Genomic DNA, 21,768 nt, shown 5'->3' with positions numbered 1-21,768 from the left:
TACTGTATACAAAATATTATTTAAAGTCGAACACCACTGATTTTAGCAGCTTAAGGTCTGTTTACAGGTCTTTAGGAGTACTACTGTATATCCAAAGATAAATCCACAGTTGTGTTATTATTATCAAAAAAAACAAAACAAACTTAAAGTATCAAAAGTAAAAGAACTCACTAAACTGAATGGACCCTGTCAGTGTATACATTTTTAACACCATGCACACTCATAGCCCACCCACACATATGTTTTCATCTCAGGACTGCTCTTGATTGACATCAGCCTGACCCTCATGCTGGTTTTGCTGTCCTTATTAGTTTGGTGTTTTCAGGTAATTCCCAACATAGTTCCCATACCCGTTTACTATCCATTATTTTGGCCCATAAATAAAAGACCAGGCCATATTTTAAGTTATAAATATTTTTGCTCAGATAAACCGCAAGTTTATCTGACTGGAATAAGTCTTAGGTCAACATATGCCACATATGATCACTTTAGTAATTTATGTTCTGTTGAAAAGTCAATTCTTAGAGCTAGTTAATTTAGTTATAAAAAGTCCTCTGTAACTTGTGCACTATGCACTAAAAGAGCAAAGTAAAGAGATTTGTATCTTTTAAAGTATTTTTTATTATGACAAGTTAAGAAAACAGTGAAATTACAACATTTGTGGTACCAAACAACAGTGATACGGTCAAAGTATTTTTGTAAACAAAATGCTGACATCCATGGTTTTAATCCACTTCCTCAATAGTGGGGCCCTGAGTGCTGCCTCCTGCCTGAGTGCTGCCTCCTGCGTGACCGCTGCAGCCTCCTGGTGCTGCTCCCTGGTACAGCTTTGTCACAATCGGCTTGCACACCTTCTCTAGTTCGTTCTGCTGATGCTCATACTCCTCTTTCTCTGCCAGCTGGTTGTTCTCCAGCCAGGAGATGGTCTGGTTGCACTTGTCAATGACCATCTTTTTATCCTCCTCACTAATCTTTCCTTTCATACTCTCATCCTCGACACTGCTCTTCATGTGGTAGGCGTAGGACTCCAGTGAGTTCTTTGCTGCAATCTTCTCCCTCTGCAGGTTGTCCTCAGCCTTGTACTTTTCAGCGTCCTGCACCATCCGCTCAATCTCCTCTTTGCTAAGACGGCCCTTGTCATTGGTGATGGTGATTTTGTTTTCTTTTCCGGTGCTTTTGTCGACAGCGGACACATTCAGAATGCCGTTGGCGTCAATGTCGAAAGTTACCTCCACCTGTGGTACACCACGGGGGGCAGGAGGGATACCTGTGAGTTCAAACTTGCCCAGGAGGTTGTTGTCCTTGGTCATGGCTCTCTCGCCCTCATACACCTGAATCAGCACACCTGGCTGGTTATCTGAGTATGTGGAGAAGATCTGGGTCTGCTTGGTGGGGATGGTGGTGTTGCGTTTGATTAGAGGTGTCATAACTCCACCTGCAGTCTCAATGCCCAGAGACAGGGGAGCCACATCCAGCAGCAGAAGATCTTGGACATTCTCTGAAGTGTCACCCATGAGGATAGCAGCCTGGACTGCTGCACCGTAGGCCACAGCTTCATCTGGGTTGATGCTCTTGTTCAGGTCTCTTCCATTAAAGAAATCCTGCAAGAGCTTCTGAATTTTGGGAATTCTTGTAGAGCCACCAACCAGGACGATTTCATGGATCTTGCTCTTGTCCAGCTTGGCATCTTGCAGGGCTTTCTCAACTGGCTCCAGTGTTCCCCTGAACAGCTCTGAGTTGAGCTCCTCAAAGCGGGCCCTTGTGATGGAGGTGTAGAAGTCGATTCCCTCAAACAGAGAGTCAATCTCAATGCTTGCCTGGGTGCTGGAGGACAGGGTCCTCTTCGCTCTCTCACAAGCGGTACGCAATCTCCTCACTGCTCTCTTATTTTGGCTGATGTCCTTCTTGTGCTTTCTTTTAAATTCTTCTACAAAGTGGTTGACCATCCGGTTGTCAAAGTCCTCCCCACCAAGATGTGTGTCTCCTGCAGTGGCTTTTACCTCAAAGATGCCGTCCTCGATGGTCAGGATGGACACGTCAAAGGTGCCTCCACCGAGATCAAAGATGAGCACGTTGCGCTCTCCTCTTTTACCTTTATCCAGGCCGTAGGCAATAGCTGCTGCTGTGGGCTCGTTGATAATCCTCAGAACATTCAGTCCAGAGATCACTCCTGCATCCTTAGTGGCTTGCCTCTGAGAGTCATTGAAATAAGCTGGCACTGTGATGACTGCATTTGACACCCTCTGTCCCAGGTAGGCCTCTGCTATCTCCCTCATTTTAACCAAGACCATGGACGAGATTTCCTCTGGATAGAAGGCCTTTGTCTCGCCTTTATACTCCACTTGCACTTTGGGCTTTCCATTATCATTGATCACCTTGAAAGGCCAGAGTTTCATGTCAGACTGGACAACAGGGTCGTTAAACTTTCTCCCGATGAGTCGTTTGGCATCAAAGATTGTGTTGGTGGGGTTCATTGCGACCTGATTCTTGGCAGCATCTCCAATGAGCCTCTCTGTGTCAGTAAAGGCCACATAGCTGGGAGTGGTCCTGTTGCCCTGGTCATTGGCGATGATCTCCACTTTGCCATGCTGGAAAACCCCAACGCAGGAGTAGGTGGTGCCCAGATCAATGCCAATGGATACTCCCTTAGCTGAGGACATCTTGTTTGTTCCTTTAAAGTTCCTAAAAAAATTAAGGAGAGATCACATTTTAATTTTTTATGCTGTACATCGGAGCACTAATCACTGCAACAGAAATCATTCAAAATTACTTGGCTATTGATGTTAGTAACACTGATTAAATGTTTGCAGGGCCATTGTTTTTGTCCATCTACTTGTCAAATATATATATATGTTAAAAGCTTGGTTAAAATCAAAGAAACGCTGTCTGTAAAACCTCTTCTCCTATTCAGGAGACTGTTTAAAGGCACACGTTTAATCTATTGTAATTGCTCCACTACAAAAATATAAACATAACAAACATTATATCTGAATGATTACCCTTTTTCATTTCTGTACTTTTTCTACATTGAAAATGTCCCTAACCACAAGCTTGAAAAGTAATTTTAACACCTTTTCTAAATAAATACTCAAATTCAGCTGTTTCTCCAGTGGACTTTAAAATTAACTCCATATCACCATCACTGAAGACATAATATAAAGCAGAACTGAGGCTTTAGTATTTTATAATGTCATCTTTTAGGTAACAACATTAAGTTAAAGCCTGAGGACACCATCAGAGACACATCATAACAGTAAGAGGACTGATCTAATCTTTCCATTCAAACCCTTTAACCAAATCTAAATTTTTAGGATCAGCTGCTACTTACTTTCAGTGATAAGCGCTCTCTTGTTCAAAGATGTTGAAGGATCTCAGCAGAGTCTCCCTGAGTAGTTTCCTTTGTGTCAGCTCTTGCCTCTGTTTCGTTCTTCTGAATCTCATGCCTGGACTGACTCAGGCCCATTGCTTATATAGTTATAACTAGGTTTCCAGAATGCTCCCAGTACCCCCCACCCCCCTCAAGCTCAGTGACTCAAATGTTAATATTAGCAACTAATGCAGCTGGTCTGGGCCGCGAGAGCTGGTGAATATTCCAGAGTGGGACAGCAGTCTGACACTCAGACAGCAGGGCTGACTACGAGCAAACACATTGTAGAGAATATAGCAGTAAGATTCATTAACGGAGACATATGGAAGTGTTCACAGTCATGAACGTAAACTTTATCCCCCAAATAATGGATGCAGCTACCTCAACCGTTCACCTTTTTCATTCTGTTTTCATTTTTCTTGACATAAACACAGTCTAACATGTTTAAAGTTACTTTTCTCTGTTAAAAGGACTTGCTTTATTGCTGATTTAATGCATTCTTTTACATACATAGTTTACACTTGTGCATCTTGATCACATGAAAGATTTGTTTAAGTGACCCTGCTGGATCAGATTAAGACAGTGATAGTAATATGGCAAACATAAAGTCTAAGATTTTTTTCTCAACATATAGCTCACACATTAAAAGTTACACTTAATACCAGTAGCAGTGGAAGGAAGACATTAAATGCACCACTAGTAGATGTGGTTTTACAAAAGAGGAATGCTTATTTAATTAAGGTCAGAGCTGATATTTACTTGTAAATGATTTAAAAGGCACATTCATACCATGGCCTTAAAGGTATTATCCAGTCAAAACACTCCTCAGTGAGACAAATCTCAGCTGGAATTTGAGTGAGCAAATGGAAACTTGGTTTGAGATGAGGGACATTATAGTAGTTTGAAAATCCGTCACTGACCCCTTCTCCTCAACTTCTTCTGACTTCCTTTTTTAGGAATGCAAGCAGCCTGTTATCTTTAATGTCGCATCTTAATCCGTTATTAGCAAATTAAACATCTCTTTGCTTTGCGGTTGTTAAGGAGAAGCTCTGGCTGTGTGAATGCCAACACCACAAGTCAGGAATTTAAAATGGACTCAGCCATTCGAGGGCTATTTTAATTTCTTTGAATAAACAACATTGGATTGTTTTATTTATACAACACGCGTTATATTTCATCACTGCCCTTTGTTGCAGTAAAAAGGATGACTGGATGTTACCTTTCAGGGCATGTATGCAGATACCATTCAATGAGAATATTTAACGAATATAAAACCAAACATTTCTGAAAGAATGTACATTGTAATGCAGAGATCGTTATGGCTCAGCCTAAACTCTGGCTCATGGAATGTACTAATCAAATCTGAATGCCATAGACAGACAAAACATATATGTTATCTTCTGTTCCATTCTTACGGCCATGTTTTGGCACTGTGCGTAAATAGGGTAAACAAACAAATCAACAACTCTGTGATCTAATAACATAAGCAGTAGCAACTAAATTCATTACATACACATGAAAAGCATGCAAGCAGGCTTTGTTTTTTAAACACGACAAGACATGTAAAATGTTAGTTGGTTATACATTATATGTTTCCTACATGTCTTTCATATTTAACACTATGTCTGAAGTGCTATTAATAAGTTACATTCAGCATAAGTAAAATAATTCCTCCGTTTTGTTGCAATTTAGAAAATAAAATAGATATCTCTGTTTATCCCAGGGCAACTGTGTTTTGAGGATCACACCATCAGACACTCTCATTAATACCTGTGAACAAACCACAGTGTTAATGTACACATTTGGATTCACCACATTAAGACACTGGGGTAAAAAACAATTTAGGGAATGGTAGATAATAAAAGACAGTAAAAGATGTACACCAGTGTGAGACCTACCTGTAATAATTAGGTTTGAAGGGGCCATTCTTGTTGAGGCCCATGTACTTGGCCTGTTCGTCAGACAGCTCTGTCAGATGGGCATCGAAGTTTGGTAGGTGCAAACTGGCCACATACTCATCTGTTGGAAAGAGACAGACTGCAATCTGTATTTCATAGATGGAAATGAGCTCTGGTACAAAGCATTTTTGCTTTGCTGGATCTTGTCATTTTAAGGTCACGTCACAAGGTGGCAACAATGAGCAACATGTAGGTGAAATAGTACAAACAGGCTATGTTGTAACCTGTAATTGAACCTTTTCAATCAAAAGTTGAAGAAGAGTTTCAGTGCAAATAGAGTCAGCTCTTACCCATCTTCTTGGGCAGGAGATACACATCCTGTTTGTATCGTCCCTCTGGAGCATTGAACAACTCAATCAGGGCCAGGGCCTACACTCAACACACACCACACACTGGCTGTAAGACTCATAAAGGATGACAGGAAACTACATATTACTACAGAAAATCAGGGTGGTGTGGTGAGAGGGAAAACTGTCCTTCAGCTGCCAGTCCAAGTCCAAGCACCTGTCCTGAAGTGTCAGTGAAGGGAGGGCTAAATACTAACCTGAGTTGTAGCAGTGATGGACAACACAAACGTAGGCACTGTGGAGCAGCTCAGATTTAAGAGGCGACCCTGAGAAATAATTGAGGACAGGTATGAACTGTATTGTCAACAACAACAGTTCAAAGTTTCAGCTACACTGTGACACAATAAGGGATAGCATGCTGTTTGAAGCACAGAGCACTGCTGAGACACCTGTAGGCCTTTTCACTCTTGAATGCTGCCCTAGGTTAAACTGACCCAAAGGACAGGGCCCGCAGTTATCATGATAATCTGCATATTAATATTCTAACACTTCAGTGTTTCACAACATTAAAATGCTTCTTAGCCTGAGGTAAATTCAAAGTGTTGTCTGAGTTAAAAGGCTACGAGCTTTGATGGTTTAAATGTGGAGTTAAAACCCATTATCTGTAACAAAACTAATTCTAAGAATTAATGGCATATAGGGCTGTAAAGAAACACCACCTCTGCCAGCAGAACAACCCTCTTTCCATCTGGCCAGATGATGTGATCAACCTGAGAGCGAACCCTCTCCCAGGTCAGCTCAGGGCTGCGCAGACTCGCCTAGAGACAAAACAGACAGTCAGTCCTACAGCTGCAGGACGATTAGAAAAATTAAATGGTTCAAGCAAAAGTATAAGGGTGAGAGGAGTTAGTGGTCATTCATTTATTAACATGTCAGTGTAGAAATGGATAGGTACAAAAAATTTAAAGACAACTCAAACAAAGAATAGCAAAACATAAAAGTACTACAAGACGTAAAAAAAAAAAAAAATCTAAATTGGGCATTTAAAACCAGAGAAGGTTAAATGAGGAAATGGACATGAAGCCTTTTTTGTAGAGTCTGCTGGTTTATATTTGGTCTCAAAGAACAGGATATTTTTTTTTTAGAACAGTTGGAAATGTAGTTTCAAAGGGTTGGATGTGTGAAGGGAAATGTTGTGAAATGTGTTTTACTTTTGTTGAGCTTTCACTGAAGCTTACACTGGTCTGCCCCTCAGTGTGTGTGCAAAGTTGGAACTTTAAATAGAAATTTTCCCAGACGCACATATATCCAAGGCACACACACACAAACAATTACACAGACATATTACCACATCAATCTCAGTATTGGAATGTCCCATATTGCAGACGATGCAGCCATTCTTCATTCGGTCAAGCTGTTCTCTGGTAACAACATTCTTGTTGCCTACATTTAAAGAAAAAGAACAGTGAGTCACTGAAGAGGGAGTAAGCCATGTTTGTACGGGGTGAAATGTAAATAAAAACATTTGTTTCTGTTATAACACTGGATTTACAACTACATGTAAAATGTGATTGTGATTCCTGTCTCCTAACTATCACATAGGCCCAAAAAGCATTTTAACATTTAGATGAGGAGTCTGGTTTTGACCCAGCGACCTAAACTGGGATATCTCAATGACATGCGCATTTGTGTGCTGGAAACACTGCGATTATCAAAGCAGAAGTAATGGATGTCACTGCATGGGGCAGAGTACCAGTGCAAGTTATGACCACGTCCATCTGCCGAATGACCTCACTCAGCTTGACAACACGGAAACCGTCCATGCTGTGTGGAAACGCATACAGACATTTTTAGCAGTTCCAGCAACAGAGTAAAGGCAACTTAAAACAAATCATCATAATATATTGTTCTTTTGGCATCACAGCTAATCTGATGCACAGCATAGAGTGAAAAGTACAGGTGGGGGAGTACATTTAGCGAGGGAGCTTTGCTGTCAGGTAATGGTTAGTGACTCACCATGCCTGCAGGGCACAGATGGGGTCGATCTCTGTGATGCACACAATGGCTCCAAGGGCTTTAAGAGCAGTGCAGCAGCCTTTCCCCACCTACAGACCACAGGACAGTGCAGTAGTTGTAAACATAAATAAACAATGAGTAAAAAAAAGCTCTGCTGCGGCAGTGAAACTACAGTCATTCCATCTAATATTTAAAAAAAAAAAATTCACCTCTCCATAACCGCACACAACGACTTGTTTGCCTCCAAACATTATGTCTGTGGTCCTCTTCAAGCTGGCACATACAAGCAAAATAACACACTTTAACCCACCTTCATGCTTCAAATACAATAAGCCTCACCGCTATCAAAAGAGCAACAGCAGCGTGATTACAAACAATGGCTAGCTTTCTGGATGATTAATTCTCCTCACCCATCCAGGATGGATTCACGGCAGCAGTAAAGGTTGTCAAATTTCTGCTTGGTGACTGAGTCGTTCACATTCATGGCAGGGACGCACAGCTTGCCAGCCTTAGACAACTGGTACAATCTGAGAGGACACATGAGGAAACATGTTCAGGCAGATATGCACAGAAAACACATATCCGCACACAAGCTGAGCCGCAATCCTGTGTGACCTTACACTTTCCGAAGGGCCTGGATAATTGATTCCACTGAGAATTGCACATGTACAGCTGCTGTGAGCTGTCGTTGAGCTCTGATCTGTTTCTCAAATGGGCTCCAGCCAAATCAGGTCAGTGACCTTCTCAATGTACAGAGTCAGAGTGTATTTATACCATCATGATGTACATAACAGCCTTTGATTCTGCTTGTGCTGACACAGTATATATCATACATCAGAAACTGCTTTCACTAAGAGTTTGCTTCCAGCTCAACTACAAATAGAGGACAAAATAATGTAGACACGTTATGGAAAAAGATTTTAAAAGCAACTTACTCAGCTAAAATCAGTGCTAAGACAGTGGGCTTTGATTGGTTGAATATCTTTATTTATTAGGTTTTTATTAGCTATAAAAAATAATCTGACAATCAGAAATTAAATGAGCTCCAAAGAGGTCAAATCATCTGAGCCAAAATTCAAATGAATCAGGTAAAGAAGCTGTGAAATAATTTTATATGGGGAGAGGAACGATTTTAAAAATCATGGAAAATATATGCTAAAAACAGACAAACCACACTGACAGAACAGGAACAGCAGTCACAAAGTCAAATTGCCAGACAGTAATTTGGATATATACAGTATGTGCGTTACCAAATACTGCCAAACCTACTTTGTTTGCAATGATGAATTGTCACTTTAAAACTTGCGTCCTTATTCATGAAGTGTTTACATTATTTTATCTACTTCTTTTAGTTCAGTTTAGTTTATTTGGGTGTTGAAGGCAAGTACTGAAGGTAGTATCCCACAGCACAAAATGACAGTGATATAACTTCAGGGGTCTGATCAATACCAATAACTCAAAAAAATATTGCAACCCTCTTTATTATTTATTCTCCATTATGGGCTGTCATAAACTGTGGCACAGATGTGAAATTGTTGAAATGCCTTGCCAACAGCCATAGCTTTGGCAACCATTCGCATTTTACTCGTCAACATCAAATTGAGTCCCTATGAACAAGGCAGTGAATAAAATCTTAAAAGAGAGGAATGGTGGCCAAGAATACAGAAAGAGACACTGTTTATACTAAAAAAAAATGTTTTCGTCATTTTCCACTTCTTTTAAAAACCTTAACACTCAGTGAATCTTAACCTCATCTCACCTGTGCACCCCAGTGACACTCTCCTCTACGATGCCCCGGACTTTCTTGAAGACGCTGGGATACTTCTTGTACACCCAGTGGGTTAAGTCTCCTCCATCATCCAGGATCTAAGAGCAACAAATCCGTTTTGGTAAACAGCATGAAACATATCCTTCACAGTAAAACACCCTGTCCACGAGTAGAGCCCAGGGATAGAAGAGATAGAGGAGAACAGACTACGGACTGGAGGAGGGATTTTTAGATTGATACCATATTGGCCTGCCAGCCCTCAGTGTTGACACAGCGATCGATGCACCACCAGAAGTCATCCTCTGATTCACCCTTCCATGCAAACACAGGCACTCCTGCAGGAAACAAAGCACACACACCTAATGGCGAAGACAGACGGCAGGGGAGAAGAGGACTGGCGAGCTGCAAGAGCAACAGATCCATTAAGACAGCACTGCACAGTGAAAGAACACGTGCAAATTGGTTGCTGTTGAGTTTCAAGTTGTATTAGGGTGCATGCAGCTTTACTGCAATCCACTGTCAAGTTAACTTAATATAAAGAATTCTCATTTATCATATATGTTGTATATCTAATGTTAATCAACAAACCATGGCAAAACTTAATAATAAATGATAGTGGTGACGTAGCTGCAAACAGCCAAGTTACATGAACAAAATTTCACATGTAACACTGACCTTATAGAGGAGCCGATCTTACCTGTTTCAGCAAGAGCAGCAGCCACCTCATTCTGAGTGGAGTAAATGTTACAGGCAGTCCAGCGACACTGGGCCCCGAGGGCTACCAGGGTTTCAATCAGGACCTAAGAGGGAACCGTGGAATATACATGAACAGGTAGAGAAGGGAAGGACATAACAATCACAGACATCTGCAGTGAACAAGATGAGGGGACGTACTGCGGTCTGAGCAGTGATATGGGTACAGCCTACTATCTTCGCCCCAGCTAGGGGCTTCTCCCCCTGGGCTCTCTTCCTCAAGGAGATCAGGGCAGACATGTCTGGGGAGGAAAAGATTGAGCACAAGTTGAGGGAAGTTGAAAGGACATAAAGGTCGGGTTTGTTTTGAGAGAAGAGAAGGATGATGGACCGGTCTGAATACAAAAATAAGCCCTTTCTACAAGGTGGATGTGCAGTAAATGGCTGTAAAATGGAGACTGTCTGAACAATAATGCCAGCAACAGCTGTTGCTGCCCAAGCTTTAAGCCTGAAGAACACTTGACAAGCACTCAGGCTGACTTATCACTCACATGGGCAATGTAAACACAGAAACAGAAGACAGAGGAGGGGGTACACAAAAAAACAAAACGCCTGAGATCGGAGAGGATGTATCAAGAGGAGAAAATAAGTAACAAGTGATGAATAGAGCTGAGAGAAAGAGCGCCGATCGTGTTTCCAGAATAATATTGACACTGCCCCAGCCTTGGGTCATAAACTGTTTTGAAATCAGGAGGAGGGGACCATTATCAAATAGTGTCTAAGCAGCAAAACAGATGCCATGTGATACGTATCTGGGAACAAAGTCACAACAGGTAGCTCAAAGTTCTCTTTGCATAAACGGTTCACGATTGCCTCTCTGTGTAGGAAAAGCTGTTCCATCAGAGACCAAACGCCACAAATCCAGGCTCAACTCAAACCCACTGTGATTAAAGTACAGTGACTGAATCATCAAATGATCCATAGTTACATTATATACTATTTTCTATTTAGAAATGGGAAATTATTAATAATCTTTGAAACGCCAACAATGTGGGACAGATGTACCTTGTTCAGCGATCTCGATTTCCCTGCGGCCAAATTCAGCCTGCTTGATGTTCTTCACACAGAAGTCACTGCTGCCGTGGGTGTTGACCTGGGCTTTGTCCCGGGGGGAGGTTTCATCATCGGAGCTGTCGGTGTAGGACGCAGCTGTGAAATGGAGAACGCACAAAAGGTCACTATTGTTGAAAAGCATACAAAAGAGCAAATTATGAAATATATACTTCAAATCCACTGTGTGAAATGTGGAGCCTGTGTGTGTGTGTTTGTGTTTGTAAGTACTGTTTGCATTTATTGCAAACACTTGGGGCACTTGATCATATATATATATGTGCTTTTATCCAAACAGGTATGCTATTTATAGATGGGTGTACATACTTCATTCCATATACATAAAAATTCATCAGTGAATTTTTCAAATTGACAAACTGTAGTTTTAACATCTCATGGCAGTAGAATGAAGGTTTCAGGTGTGCAGCAGCCTACCTGAGCTGTAGCTGTCTGTGGAGGACTGCGAGATGGACCGAGAGAGAGAGCGGCGGCCTGCCTTGGTAGGGTACTTACTGAATTCCTGTTTGTCCTCTGTGTTTGCAAACTGGATCTGGAGAAAACCAGAACGAAATAGTGCACAATGTAAGCAAAATATGCTGAAAAAAATCCAGACATAAATCCCTTCTTGTTTAGACTTTTTTTCCTCCTTGTATGCACTGATTAAGTGTTAACCATGAAATCAGGATAGAGGGAAGAGTGAGGAACAAGTACCGTCGTCATTGCACATAAACAGTGATGCACTCTCAGTTATATGCTGTAGGCACTGTGCTCACGCTCTCCTAGTTTATATTTGAGCTCATTTTACTGTTTCAGCCACTAAAACTGTCCTTTCAAAGGGAATTCACCTGAGCCGGCTACAGTAAATCACAGGTGGATCAGGAAGAAGGGAACTGATGCCTATTTTTAGGTGCTCTCTGCTGCTCTGTGATTTATGCTTTGTTCAAATACACAGGCTTCAGTTGTTGGTGTGGTTCATCGTGTCAATCCAAGCCTTCAAAGGGCCCAAGATCAAAGACCTGGAAACACATAAAGTGGATCAGGACAGAGGCTAGCTTGGCTATTTTCTGGAGTACCCTTTGACAAAGGAGTTAAGTCTCAGTAGTCCAGTGTTTGAGGTTACAACCACAGACATGGAACCAGATTTTTTTTTTTTTTTTTTTTAACTCGTATCATTCAGCTACTAAATAAAAGCTAGTGCCCAGAGTGAATTTGGCTCTATTTAAGGCTTGGCAGGCCACATTTAGACTTAGGATCTGACAACTCCACTGAGTGTCATTTTAACACCCTGAAACTGTAACAATCTGTCTGCACCAGCAGTAGACAACAGTCAGCTGTCAATATTAGACACAGTCGCAGACGCAGTCAGAAACAATCTCACTCTGAACGCAGACAAGATTTACAGTATCTTCATGTATATAGTAAGACGGAGTAAGATGTAGGTCTTATTATATATTTTCATTACACTTGGCCTTGTGAATAAATGGGACTGTAAGAAAGCAGGGTCACAGGTAGTCATATTACTCAGCACTTTACTGAAATAAGGCACCTGCAGGTGGCTATCAGGTCTGAACCTTATGATGTCCTTCAGTTTTAGGCTGTATGGTTGCCCTATGAATTTGACTGATCTGAATATCACCCTGACTGGTGTTGGCAACAGATCCATGACTGTGGGTTTAGCAGGAGGTTGATTTATTAATATCATCTTGTATTGAACTAATGCTAAAACCAACGGTAGATTGATGTTGCAAAACGCCCGTCTGCCTTTCCAAGAAAACCTACAGGTGTCTGGGTGGCTTAGTGGCAAGTGTGTTGGATCAGCTCCAAGCTCACAGTCTGATGTTGTGTCTCTTGTATTTACCACAACATTGTATAACGTCACCACATGTACAATGTCATGCCATCAGGGGTGGTGGACTTCTAATGTGCTTCTTGTTAATGCAGGAAGGCTTTTACACATTTTTGTTCTTTAATTATTTCTTCCCGTGTTCTTTCCTTCATCGCTTCATTCACTCCTTGTCATGGCTGCTAAGCGACATTGTTTAATAGTATGATTTTAAACTTACAATCTACATGTGCTTTTATGGGATGAGTATGTTTAAAGATAATGAAAAACCTTGCAAAAGCCTTTCCTGGTGTTTAGACTTTATAATCCTTGATCATTTGACTTATACAAATTTTTTTCTTTAAAAATAGTGATAGGTTATGTACAGTTCTCAAAAGTGAGAATCTTTTCTCTGTGCTATCCCTAAATTTCGACTCATTCACATTGACATCCTTTCAAAATGTCTTCATTCAATGTGTCAATGCCAAGGGATTTTCTTGTTCTCTTATTTTACATGTCCATAGAATATGTTTGGACTAAAAACTAACATGCAGGCCAGGAGAGTTGACACAACACACAGACGATAAATCCAGGAACACATGAATGCCAGACTAACAACAGTGAGTTGGGTAACATTTGAGACGGATGTCAGCCTACAACCATGTGTTTAAATTATTCCTATTGTCAAACATAATGTTGAGAGGTTGACTTAGTTGTCTGGTATTCACCCCACAGATGTTAGAAGAAGCTGAAACAGATTAAGTGGGATTCAAACTCCCAGCACCAACATAATTTATGATCCCTGAGAAAAATACTTTAACACAACCGTACCACCACTTCTTCATATTATTCACAGCACACTGCTATGACTTCCATTCAATTAAAATTCAAGAAACTGTGGCTGAAACTCTAAAACAGTAGTGACTTTATATCATGATTCCCTCTTTCCATGGGCAGTGGCACCTGGGCTTCAACAATCTACTGTGTCAGTAAAAAGAAACTCAAGAAGCTTGTGAGACAGTGTGAACTGAGGAGATCGCTGCATGTCTCTGTTTTCACAACTTGGAGAGCGCTCTATCTCATATGCTTGCAAAATAGTACTTTTACATTTACTTTGCATCAGTTTGGACTCCTGAGGATTCAGCAGAAGTTCTGTACAGTCTTGTGAATTTCTGCAGAGTTGTTCCTCAGTTCATAGACGTCAAAATCAGAGAATCCTTTTAAGGAATACAAGAGGTTAATCTAATTAATGATGAATTGCTCAGTGTTACTTAACACAGGATTCTGTTTCTGCCACTCTAACCCAGTAAACTACCACAGTCAGGTGAGCTGTGTGAATGAACTTGGCCATTTGTGGAGAAGATTGTACCTCTACCCGCATTTCAGCTGAATATTTTTGTGACAAGTCAAAGAAAAACACTTCTCTGGAGTCGTTTTAAAAAAACAAAAAACAAAAAAACACTCACATAACTGCAAAAAGAAAACAGAAAACTTGTAACACGCCAAAAAGTAACTCCAGCACATCTGTTTGTGGGATATGCAGTATCTTTATAAGTGTGCTGGATGAGTTCCCAGTGATGCATTAGTGGCGACTCACCCTTTCTCTCCCGTGCCCATGTTTGTGTGCCATGGCTGCCTGGTCTGTCCAGTTTTCCAGCCTACTTCCCTGTGCCTGTGTGTCCTCTGTGTGATGGTACTAGGTGTCCCTGATGCTATTATCCCAGAACACTCCCAGGCAGAGCCAGGGGGAGGTTCCCACCTATTATCGTGATTTCTAATGGCCAACCTGGAGAGAGAGAGAGAGAGAGAGAGAGAGAGAGAGGAGGTTGATTCTTACTGAGCCTCTCTCTATCTCTTTCGCACTCTCTCTGGTTCTGCCCTTGACAACCAGCTGCTAAAGTCAGTAGGTTGTACTTTATGGCAGATTTTTTAAGTGCTGAGAGCGCAAATAGCAAAGACTAAAAACAACAGGTATGAACATATGCACAAACAAGAAATAAGAGCAGGCAAATTCTCTCTCCCCATTTGCTGCAGATTTTACTCTCAGTCGGTATTCCTGATTTGGGCTACTAAATAAAAAGGGGATTGACAGGAGGAATTAAACCCTGTTTCCATTAGCCTTCTGCTGCATCAATAAGCAGCCCATCCAGTCCCATCTTACAGCTAAAAATACCCTTTCTCTCTTCGATAGCAGGTCAGGTCACAGACTTAAGCTGTGGTGTGACTGTCAGCCGCCAGTGTAAAGGGCTCAATGTGGGTCTGGCATAAGGCAACACTCACTACTTAGCCAGACACAACTAGTGTTCTACAGCGCCATCTAACCGAAAAGACAGACAGTCTAATCCACACAAATCTGTGTATACTGACTGTTCACAGCAGTCACGTTCAACAAATGAAAGACATACGGACTGAAATATTTTTCTAAAGTATAACTGGATATAAATTGTGCACTAACAGTAGGAGTAATGCTCCAGTCAAGAAGTGACTTCTCATTCAGGTTTAGTTCTATAATCACTGTACTTCCTTTGGTCTGCAAAGTCGCGTACTTACATCCACACAGGCACGACGGATTAAACAGTGTTGTGAAAAAAAACATACAGTGCGCTAATCCTTCCTCCAGAACTATGTGACCTTTAGCAGACACTATAAATTCTGCTCATTATCATATACCCCAGTCTTCAGAGCATGTGAAAATCAAGGGAATGCAAAACCAGACTTCATACTTACTAAACAAACACAAGGGAATGTGACCCTGCTATCTAAGATATCAGAATCAATGTCATTTTATTGCCAAAACTGTAAAATGAGAAGGTAAATATTAAGAGAGCCAGGATGCTGATAACAAATAATGTAGTTAAACTACAGTCATCCTGGCACAACTGAGAACACAGCTGGAAAATGCTGAAAGTCAGTCAGTATGGATGTGTTATATTTCTCAACCTATGGTGACTTTTCCCCCCCAGTGTCACGCTGTGGGGAAAACACAGTAGTTCACTTGTGCAGACTATGGCAGGCTTAGAGTTTTAGTGAACATTATAAAGAAATTGTTGTCAGTGTTATTTCTAAATATAGCTAGTTGGGCTTAAATCCCCACAATGGAAATTCATCATGCATATTTTCTATATGTTGGTTGTGTGTTTTGACGTTTATACCCCCTTCAAATGATTTGTATGTCGTAAATCTTTGTAGAAAAATGTGATAATCTTAGTGCAACCTATGTGTTGCTTCCAGTACATTCATTATCAGTGCCTCCAGGTCCAATCCTACCACTGGGAGTCACCATAGTCACACATTTTCAAATCCTACACAAACTGTGGGGACTATTAAGTCTGACTTTTGAAAGTCTCTCAGGGTCAGTTTAAGGCTAAAGCAGAAAAAGATTATCTCATAATTTACTGTACTGCATGTTTCCACACCTTAATTCAAACAACTTGGAAGGTAGGGGAAAGAAATCTGTATCTAACCTTCATGAAACTTCACCATAATGTTGGCAGACAAACAAGATGACATAGAAAATGTGAAAATCAGGTGAAAATAATGTATGAATACTTTTGAGATTCTATGTTAAACAGCACACGGGGATCAGATAAAAAATGATGACACATGAACAAATTCACGATGAGCGAGTCCTTTTCCCAGGGGGGCGTATTGTGTAACTGCTGCATAGATTCAAAGAGAGAGGAGGCTGAGTAGTGTTGTTCTTTGACTCGCCCACACTCTCTCTCTCTCTCTCACACACACACACACACACACACACACACACACACACACACACACACACACACACACACACACACTCTCACACACATACACTCTCTCACACACACACACAGACAATCACATATTCATTTTTAATTTGTAGCATTAATTGTTTTGTGTTTTGTTTTGTTTTTTTTTGTTTTTTGCCCACAGCACCTTTCAGCTGAGTATATGACAATGCAGTAGCCCCTTAATTTCAACACGTCCAAATCTTCATTCTCATGTGTGATCATCTCTGGGATTTTAATTAGATTTTCCAGTCATTTGCAGTATTTGTTTTACTCATTTGTTTTCTTCCTGCAAACAGGTGGCTCAGTTTGACACTGGGCTCTCACATTTATTCATAACATAATGCTTTGTTTTCATAAGCACAGTGCACAACCCTACCATCCAATATGTTTTCAATCAGGGTCCCTGAGGCGGCTCACAGTCCACGCATTATTGCCTTGTCAGACAGGGGGTCTGAGCTAATATTCTGAGGTCTGTGAGCCCCACTGCTGGGAAAAAAAAGATATTTTTATTATTCTCGTTCTTTTGTCCAGCTCTTGTGGACATACAGTACTTTTGTCCGAAAAAAAAAAAAATCAACTTTGTTGCAATCAAATCACAAAGTCAGCTGCCCAGACATAACATATCATTCAAAATAAACACTACTGACTGGTAACAATTGATGGTATGCCTTACATTACATTACAAAATATTAGCTGAGTTTTTGTATTAGCTGAAGTTAATTTTCAGCAGTCTTAGTTTATATAATTCTTCAGAAAATTACAGGTCTTTTAGCCACACATGGTGATGTCTGCTTTTGATTAACTGTCTTCCTCTGCCACTGCACTTTTCCTCAGTTAAACTTCAGGATTTCAATTCTGCAATGCCTTTGACCTATTTGTCCACAACTATTGTAAATCACAGCCATCCAATCAAGTTAAGCTGAGCATCACGCAGTGACAATGTGTCAGTGTGTAATAGACGTGTGACTCTGTTACCCTCTGGTGTGACTCATCTCAACAGTGAGTTTTTAAGGAAACATCAGTCAACTTACAGAAGTACAAAGGTGCCATAAACACCTCAGGCTATGTAATGAGGCAAAAGAAGAGGCAACAAAATCGTGATCAGCATGTAGTACATCAAACACAGAGGACCAAAGCTGAATGTGAATTTTAAAAGTCACATAAAGTTCATAAGTTGGCGCCAGAACAGCAGCTGTGTCAGTAACCAACAGTGCATAATTATTTAATGTGTCACATGGAGACCAACTGATACTGAAGTTGTGAGAGTGGTATCAAGATTGCGTCAGTAGTACAGTAAACAATAGATTTTGTACAGCCGTCCTCAGTGGAAATAAAATAATTATACATATCTATAGATTTAAAATGCAGAATGCATTAAGGTTTGTAAGGAATAATTACTCAAAAACTACAGCATGTGAGAGATTTAGATGATGATATTTTTTGCTTTTAGATATCTTGTGAGGAGTATGCCACAGTATCCTTCGAAATATTCAATGGTGTAAAGCTGACAGTGTCAGTGCACACTGCTGTATAGATCAGACTCTAACTCTTATGTGTGTTAAACACAAAACGAGAAGCAGGCGTATCACAAGTCAAAGGTCACCTTGAGGGATACAAAAATATCTCACAATAGAGTTGCCACAATTGATAATACCATGGCCTTGAAAAGTCCCAGAAAATTTTTATCATAACCTCTGTGACACATTCTGGGCAACCAGTTTTCACCGTGAGCTTCCCAAAACCAGTATAATCAGTTTAAAGATCAATAGACCTGAACCCCAGAGCAAAGAAGACACAAATAAAAGTCAGAGGAGTTTTCTTGTCAATATTTGAGCAGGTTAGCTCTGAGAGACAAAAAAAGGAAGCCTTCCATGTTTGTCCCCTTTTTGCTGCCAGCTGTTACACACGGTGGTGGATCTGTAATGATATGAGCAGCCACCTCAAGGGAGTCTTTCATTCTGATGATTATTCTGTGCCGCTGTATAACAGCCAAGAAAATTCGAGGCCTTTTCTCCCAGGTGCACCTTGAGCTGCATTTATATCATGTTGTTCCTATTACTAACAATGATGATGCCCACACACACATACACACTCCTGAACGAATTCAAGAGTGGTACCACAAGCCCAAGGACGGGTTCACCTGGTATAGACATGATTCATTTTTACAGATTTAATTTCCTCGGCCCTAAACCTTCAAAGAATTCATAGCTCTGCGACTGCAATTCATATTGGATTGAAATTCTCCAGAAGGTAAACATCTCATTAAATACCCCATACTTGGGATGCAGACCCACTGCCTAAGCTCAGGTATGTTAGCCCATGTATTTCTTCACTTTTGCAGAGGTCTTGATCCTGAGGTTTAAGAGCTCAACTTGGCTTTTCATTGTTTCTTGCCTACAGGATGTTGGCATGATGTACACGGTGTGATTTAAATAAACAGGAAGGCTTCATGAAGGCAGAGTTTAACAATAACCCAGACTTGATGAAAGCTCCTTTGAAATTATATCTTGTTACCCCAGTAATAACACAGTAAAAGCTATGATTAGACAATAATCACAGCATGTGAGACAATGAAGCAAAGCTTTTCTTCGTGGCCTAACTTCTCATATTCTGAATTTGATTATTGCAAAATATTATTAATTAATATAATCTTATTATATTAATTAATTAATTAATGCTAAAGATAATTTTTCACTTAACAGGCTGGTTTGGGATGGAGTGACCCCTCAGTGGGATGGCTTTAACATGCTGTAACATGCTGTTATGTGTGCCACTGCAGCATCACATCCAACAATGCACCAAAGCCCCATTAACCTCTCCGCTTAACTTTGTGCTGAAAATACAAATGGCATCCTTTATAAATATGTGAATAAATGGACAGCGCACAGATTAGCCCAGCCTTGCTGTACAGTAGTACTTCACCGCAGTACAATGCGTACCAACGTGAATTTATCCTCCTCACATGTGCCTGCCCACAGTACACACAGTCCCTTTGCCCAGTGGCAGTGACTGATGGCGAGCATCACGTTTCTTACCTTCTTGACGGATTTCAGAGTGGGGACTGCGGTGAACGCTGCGGAGGGCATCTCCCCTACGTTCATGTTCACATCGCTGCTGTTTTTGCTCACAGTCATCGCAGAATATTTTTCCGCGACGTTTTCGGTCTCTTTCACATATTTCGTGGCTTGTTTTACCTCCGTCTTGCTGTCCACAACCGAGTCGGTCATTGCATCCAGGTGATACCGATACCGTCACCGGAGGAAAAAACAAACAAAAAAGCCGGTTCTGAATGGAGTTCAGACTAACGTTAGCTTGCTCCGCCGCTTTCTTGCTCTCTTCGTTTAGCTTCGTGGCTTAAAATGACCGAACCGACGCTGGAGCACTTCCTCTCGGCCTCGGTGCGAAGCAATTAGTAGCCGACTTCAAGCGAGACGAACCGGTTTCCGGTCCTGGCTACTTTCTAAAAGAGCGGTTCAAACACTTGTTTCGGTCCTCCGGGTCTGCTGTCATCCACAGACAGCAACATCTCCGAGGGGCGGGGCCGGAGTGTTCGGACGCCGTCACCTGAACAAGAGGGCAGCGTGTAGGCGGTGATCATCCAGTCAGCGCCGGTGGAGAGAAAAACGCGGAGAAGCAACGACTGTGGCTCGTTACTCGTTAACCATATGACATTAGATCTACTTTACTTGTCAGTTGGTGCAAACCTTCTTAGATGTTTCCACGGCTGCCGTTACTGTGTTTCCCCGGGTGCAGCCTCCTTGGAGGCTGTGTCTAAGTCCCGCCTTCTTCGATATGATTGGCTGACCCTGGTACGAACGTCACGATATCCGGCGTCTGATTGGGACAGCTTGCTTGGGACAGTGTTTAACCTGGGAGGTCTGGTTGAGGGCAAAGGCACTGCTTTTTGCTCCTGGTTTGAAAGAAATCCAATTTACTGTGTGGTAGAGAAAACACTGCATTCACAAAAGAAAAACGCTGGAGACCTTAACTGATAACTTATGATAAACTATCTTTTAAGGGATTCAGATCTCGTCTGAATATTGTCTATCCGATATCAATAACATGGGCAAAAGTATAATTGTTTTCTTTTTTCAGCAAAACACTGGAAAATGCTACATTAGATACATTAAACGTTAAAAGTCATATGTAAACTGACAGGTAACGGGTATAATGTTGCCATGGATTCAGTATAAAATACGTTAAAAAGTACATTGTTACTGATCAAATTAAACAACAGCATACTGGGTGAAAATCAGCTCCACCTCGACCAGCTACAAGATCAGCATGCTTCTTACAAACATCAGTGAAAATATTCAATTATATAACATGCACTCACTGAGCACTTTATTAAGAGCACCATACTGAGCAGGGCCTCCCTTTGTTCTCAGAACAGCCTCAGTTTTTCTTGGCGTTGATTCCACAAGATGTTGGAAACACTCCTTTGATATTCTGGTTCATGTTGACATGATTGCATCTCATAATTTCTGCAGATTTGTCAGCTGCACATTCATGCTGCCAATCTCCTGCTCTATCACATCCCAAAGGTGTTCTGCTGATTCAGATCTGGAGACTGGAGAGGCCACTGAAATTCACTGAACTCATTGCCATGTTCGTGAAACCAGATTGAGACGATTTTTGCTTTGCTTCACATGGAGCATTATTATGCTCGAAGCAGCCATTAGAAGAGGGTAGATTTTGGCAATAAATGGATGAGCATGGTCAGCAACAATATTCAGAATATTCAGGGCTATGGCATACAAACAATGATTGATTGGTATTAAGAGGCCCAAAGTGAGCCAAGAAAACATTCCCCACATCACATCACACCACCACCAGCAGCCTGGATTTGTTGACAAAAGGCAGGTTGGGTCCATGGATTCATGCCCTCTGCAGCCTCGGATTTCTGTTCTTGGCTGACAAGAGTGGAACCTGATGTGGTCTTCTGCTGTTGTAGCTCATCTGCCTCAAGGGTGGATA

The 21,768-nt window shown here is 41.2% G+C and overlaps 2 protein-coding genes across 4 annotated transcripts; both read right to left on the bottom strand.

Moving 5' to 3' along the window:
* Nucleotides 1–614: 614 nt before the first annotated feature.
* hspa1b (heat shock protein family A (Hsp70) member 1B) lies at nucleotides 615–3,459 on the bottom strand. The gene is made up of 2 exons (XM_041051442.1): nucleotides 3,329–3,459; nucleotides 615–2,682 (listed from the first exon to the last, which is right to left on the bottom strand). The coding sequence occupies exon 2, from the start codon at nucleotides 2,658–2,660 to the stop codon at nucleotides 726–728; it is 1,935 nt and encodes a 644-aa protein (XP_040907376.1). The 5' UTR covers nucleotides 2,661–2,682; nucleotides 3,329–3,459; the 3' UTR covers nucleotides 615–725.
* Nucleotides 3,460–3,822: 363 nt separating this feature from the next.
* Nucleotides 3,823–20,535, bottom strand: ahcyl1 (adenosylhomocysteinase-like 1). Of its 3 annotated transcripts, none has more exons than XM_041057764.1 (17): nucleotides 19,827–20,534; nucleotides 11,635–11,749; nucleotides 11,155–11,298; nucleotides 10,291–10,391; nucleotides 10,094–10,196; nucleotides 9,637–9,731; nucleotides 9,388–9,494; nucleotides 8,039–8,155; nucleotides 7,838–7,901; nucleotides 7,629–7,717; nucleotides 7,366–7,436; nucleotides 6,961–7,055; nucleotides 6,332–6,430; nucleotides 5,870–5,938; nucleotides 5,616–5,694; nucleotides 5,266–5,386; nucleotides 3,823–5,137 (listed from the first exon to the last, which is right to left on the bottom strand). In XM_041057764.1, exons 1-17 carry the CDS (start codon nucleotides 20,016–20,018, stop codon nucleotides 5,131–5,133), a joined length of 1,668 nt encoding a protein of 555 aa, XP_040913698.1. In that variant the 5' UTR covers nucleotides 20,019–20,534; the 3' UTR covers nucleotides 3,823–5,130. The 3 variants fall into 3 exon arrangements, with proteins under 3 accessions (XP_040913698.1, XP_040913716.1, XP_040913707.1); XM_041057782.1 differs by lacking the exon at nucleotides 19,827–20,534 and adding an exon at nucleotides 14,619–14,740; XM_041057773.1 differs by lacking the exon at nucleotides 3,823–5,137 and having other exon boundaries at nucleotides 5,262–5,386; nucleotides 19,827–20,535.
* Between the last annotated feature and the right edge of the window lie 1,233 nt (nucleotides 20,536–21,768).

Source organism: Toxotes jaculatrix, chromosome 2 (assembly GCF_017976425.1).
Source record: "Toxotes jaculatrix isolate fToxJac2 chromosome 2, fToxJac2.pri, whole genome shotgun sequence".
NCBI classification, from domain to species: Eukaryota; Metazoa; Chordata; class Actinopteri; family Toxotidae; genus Toxotes; species Toxotes jaculatrix.
This window is presented reverse-complemented; position numbering and strand designations above follow the sequence as displayed.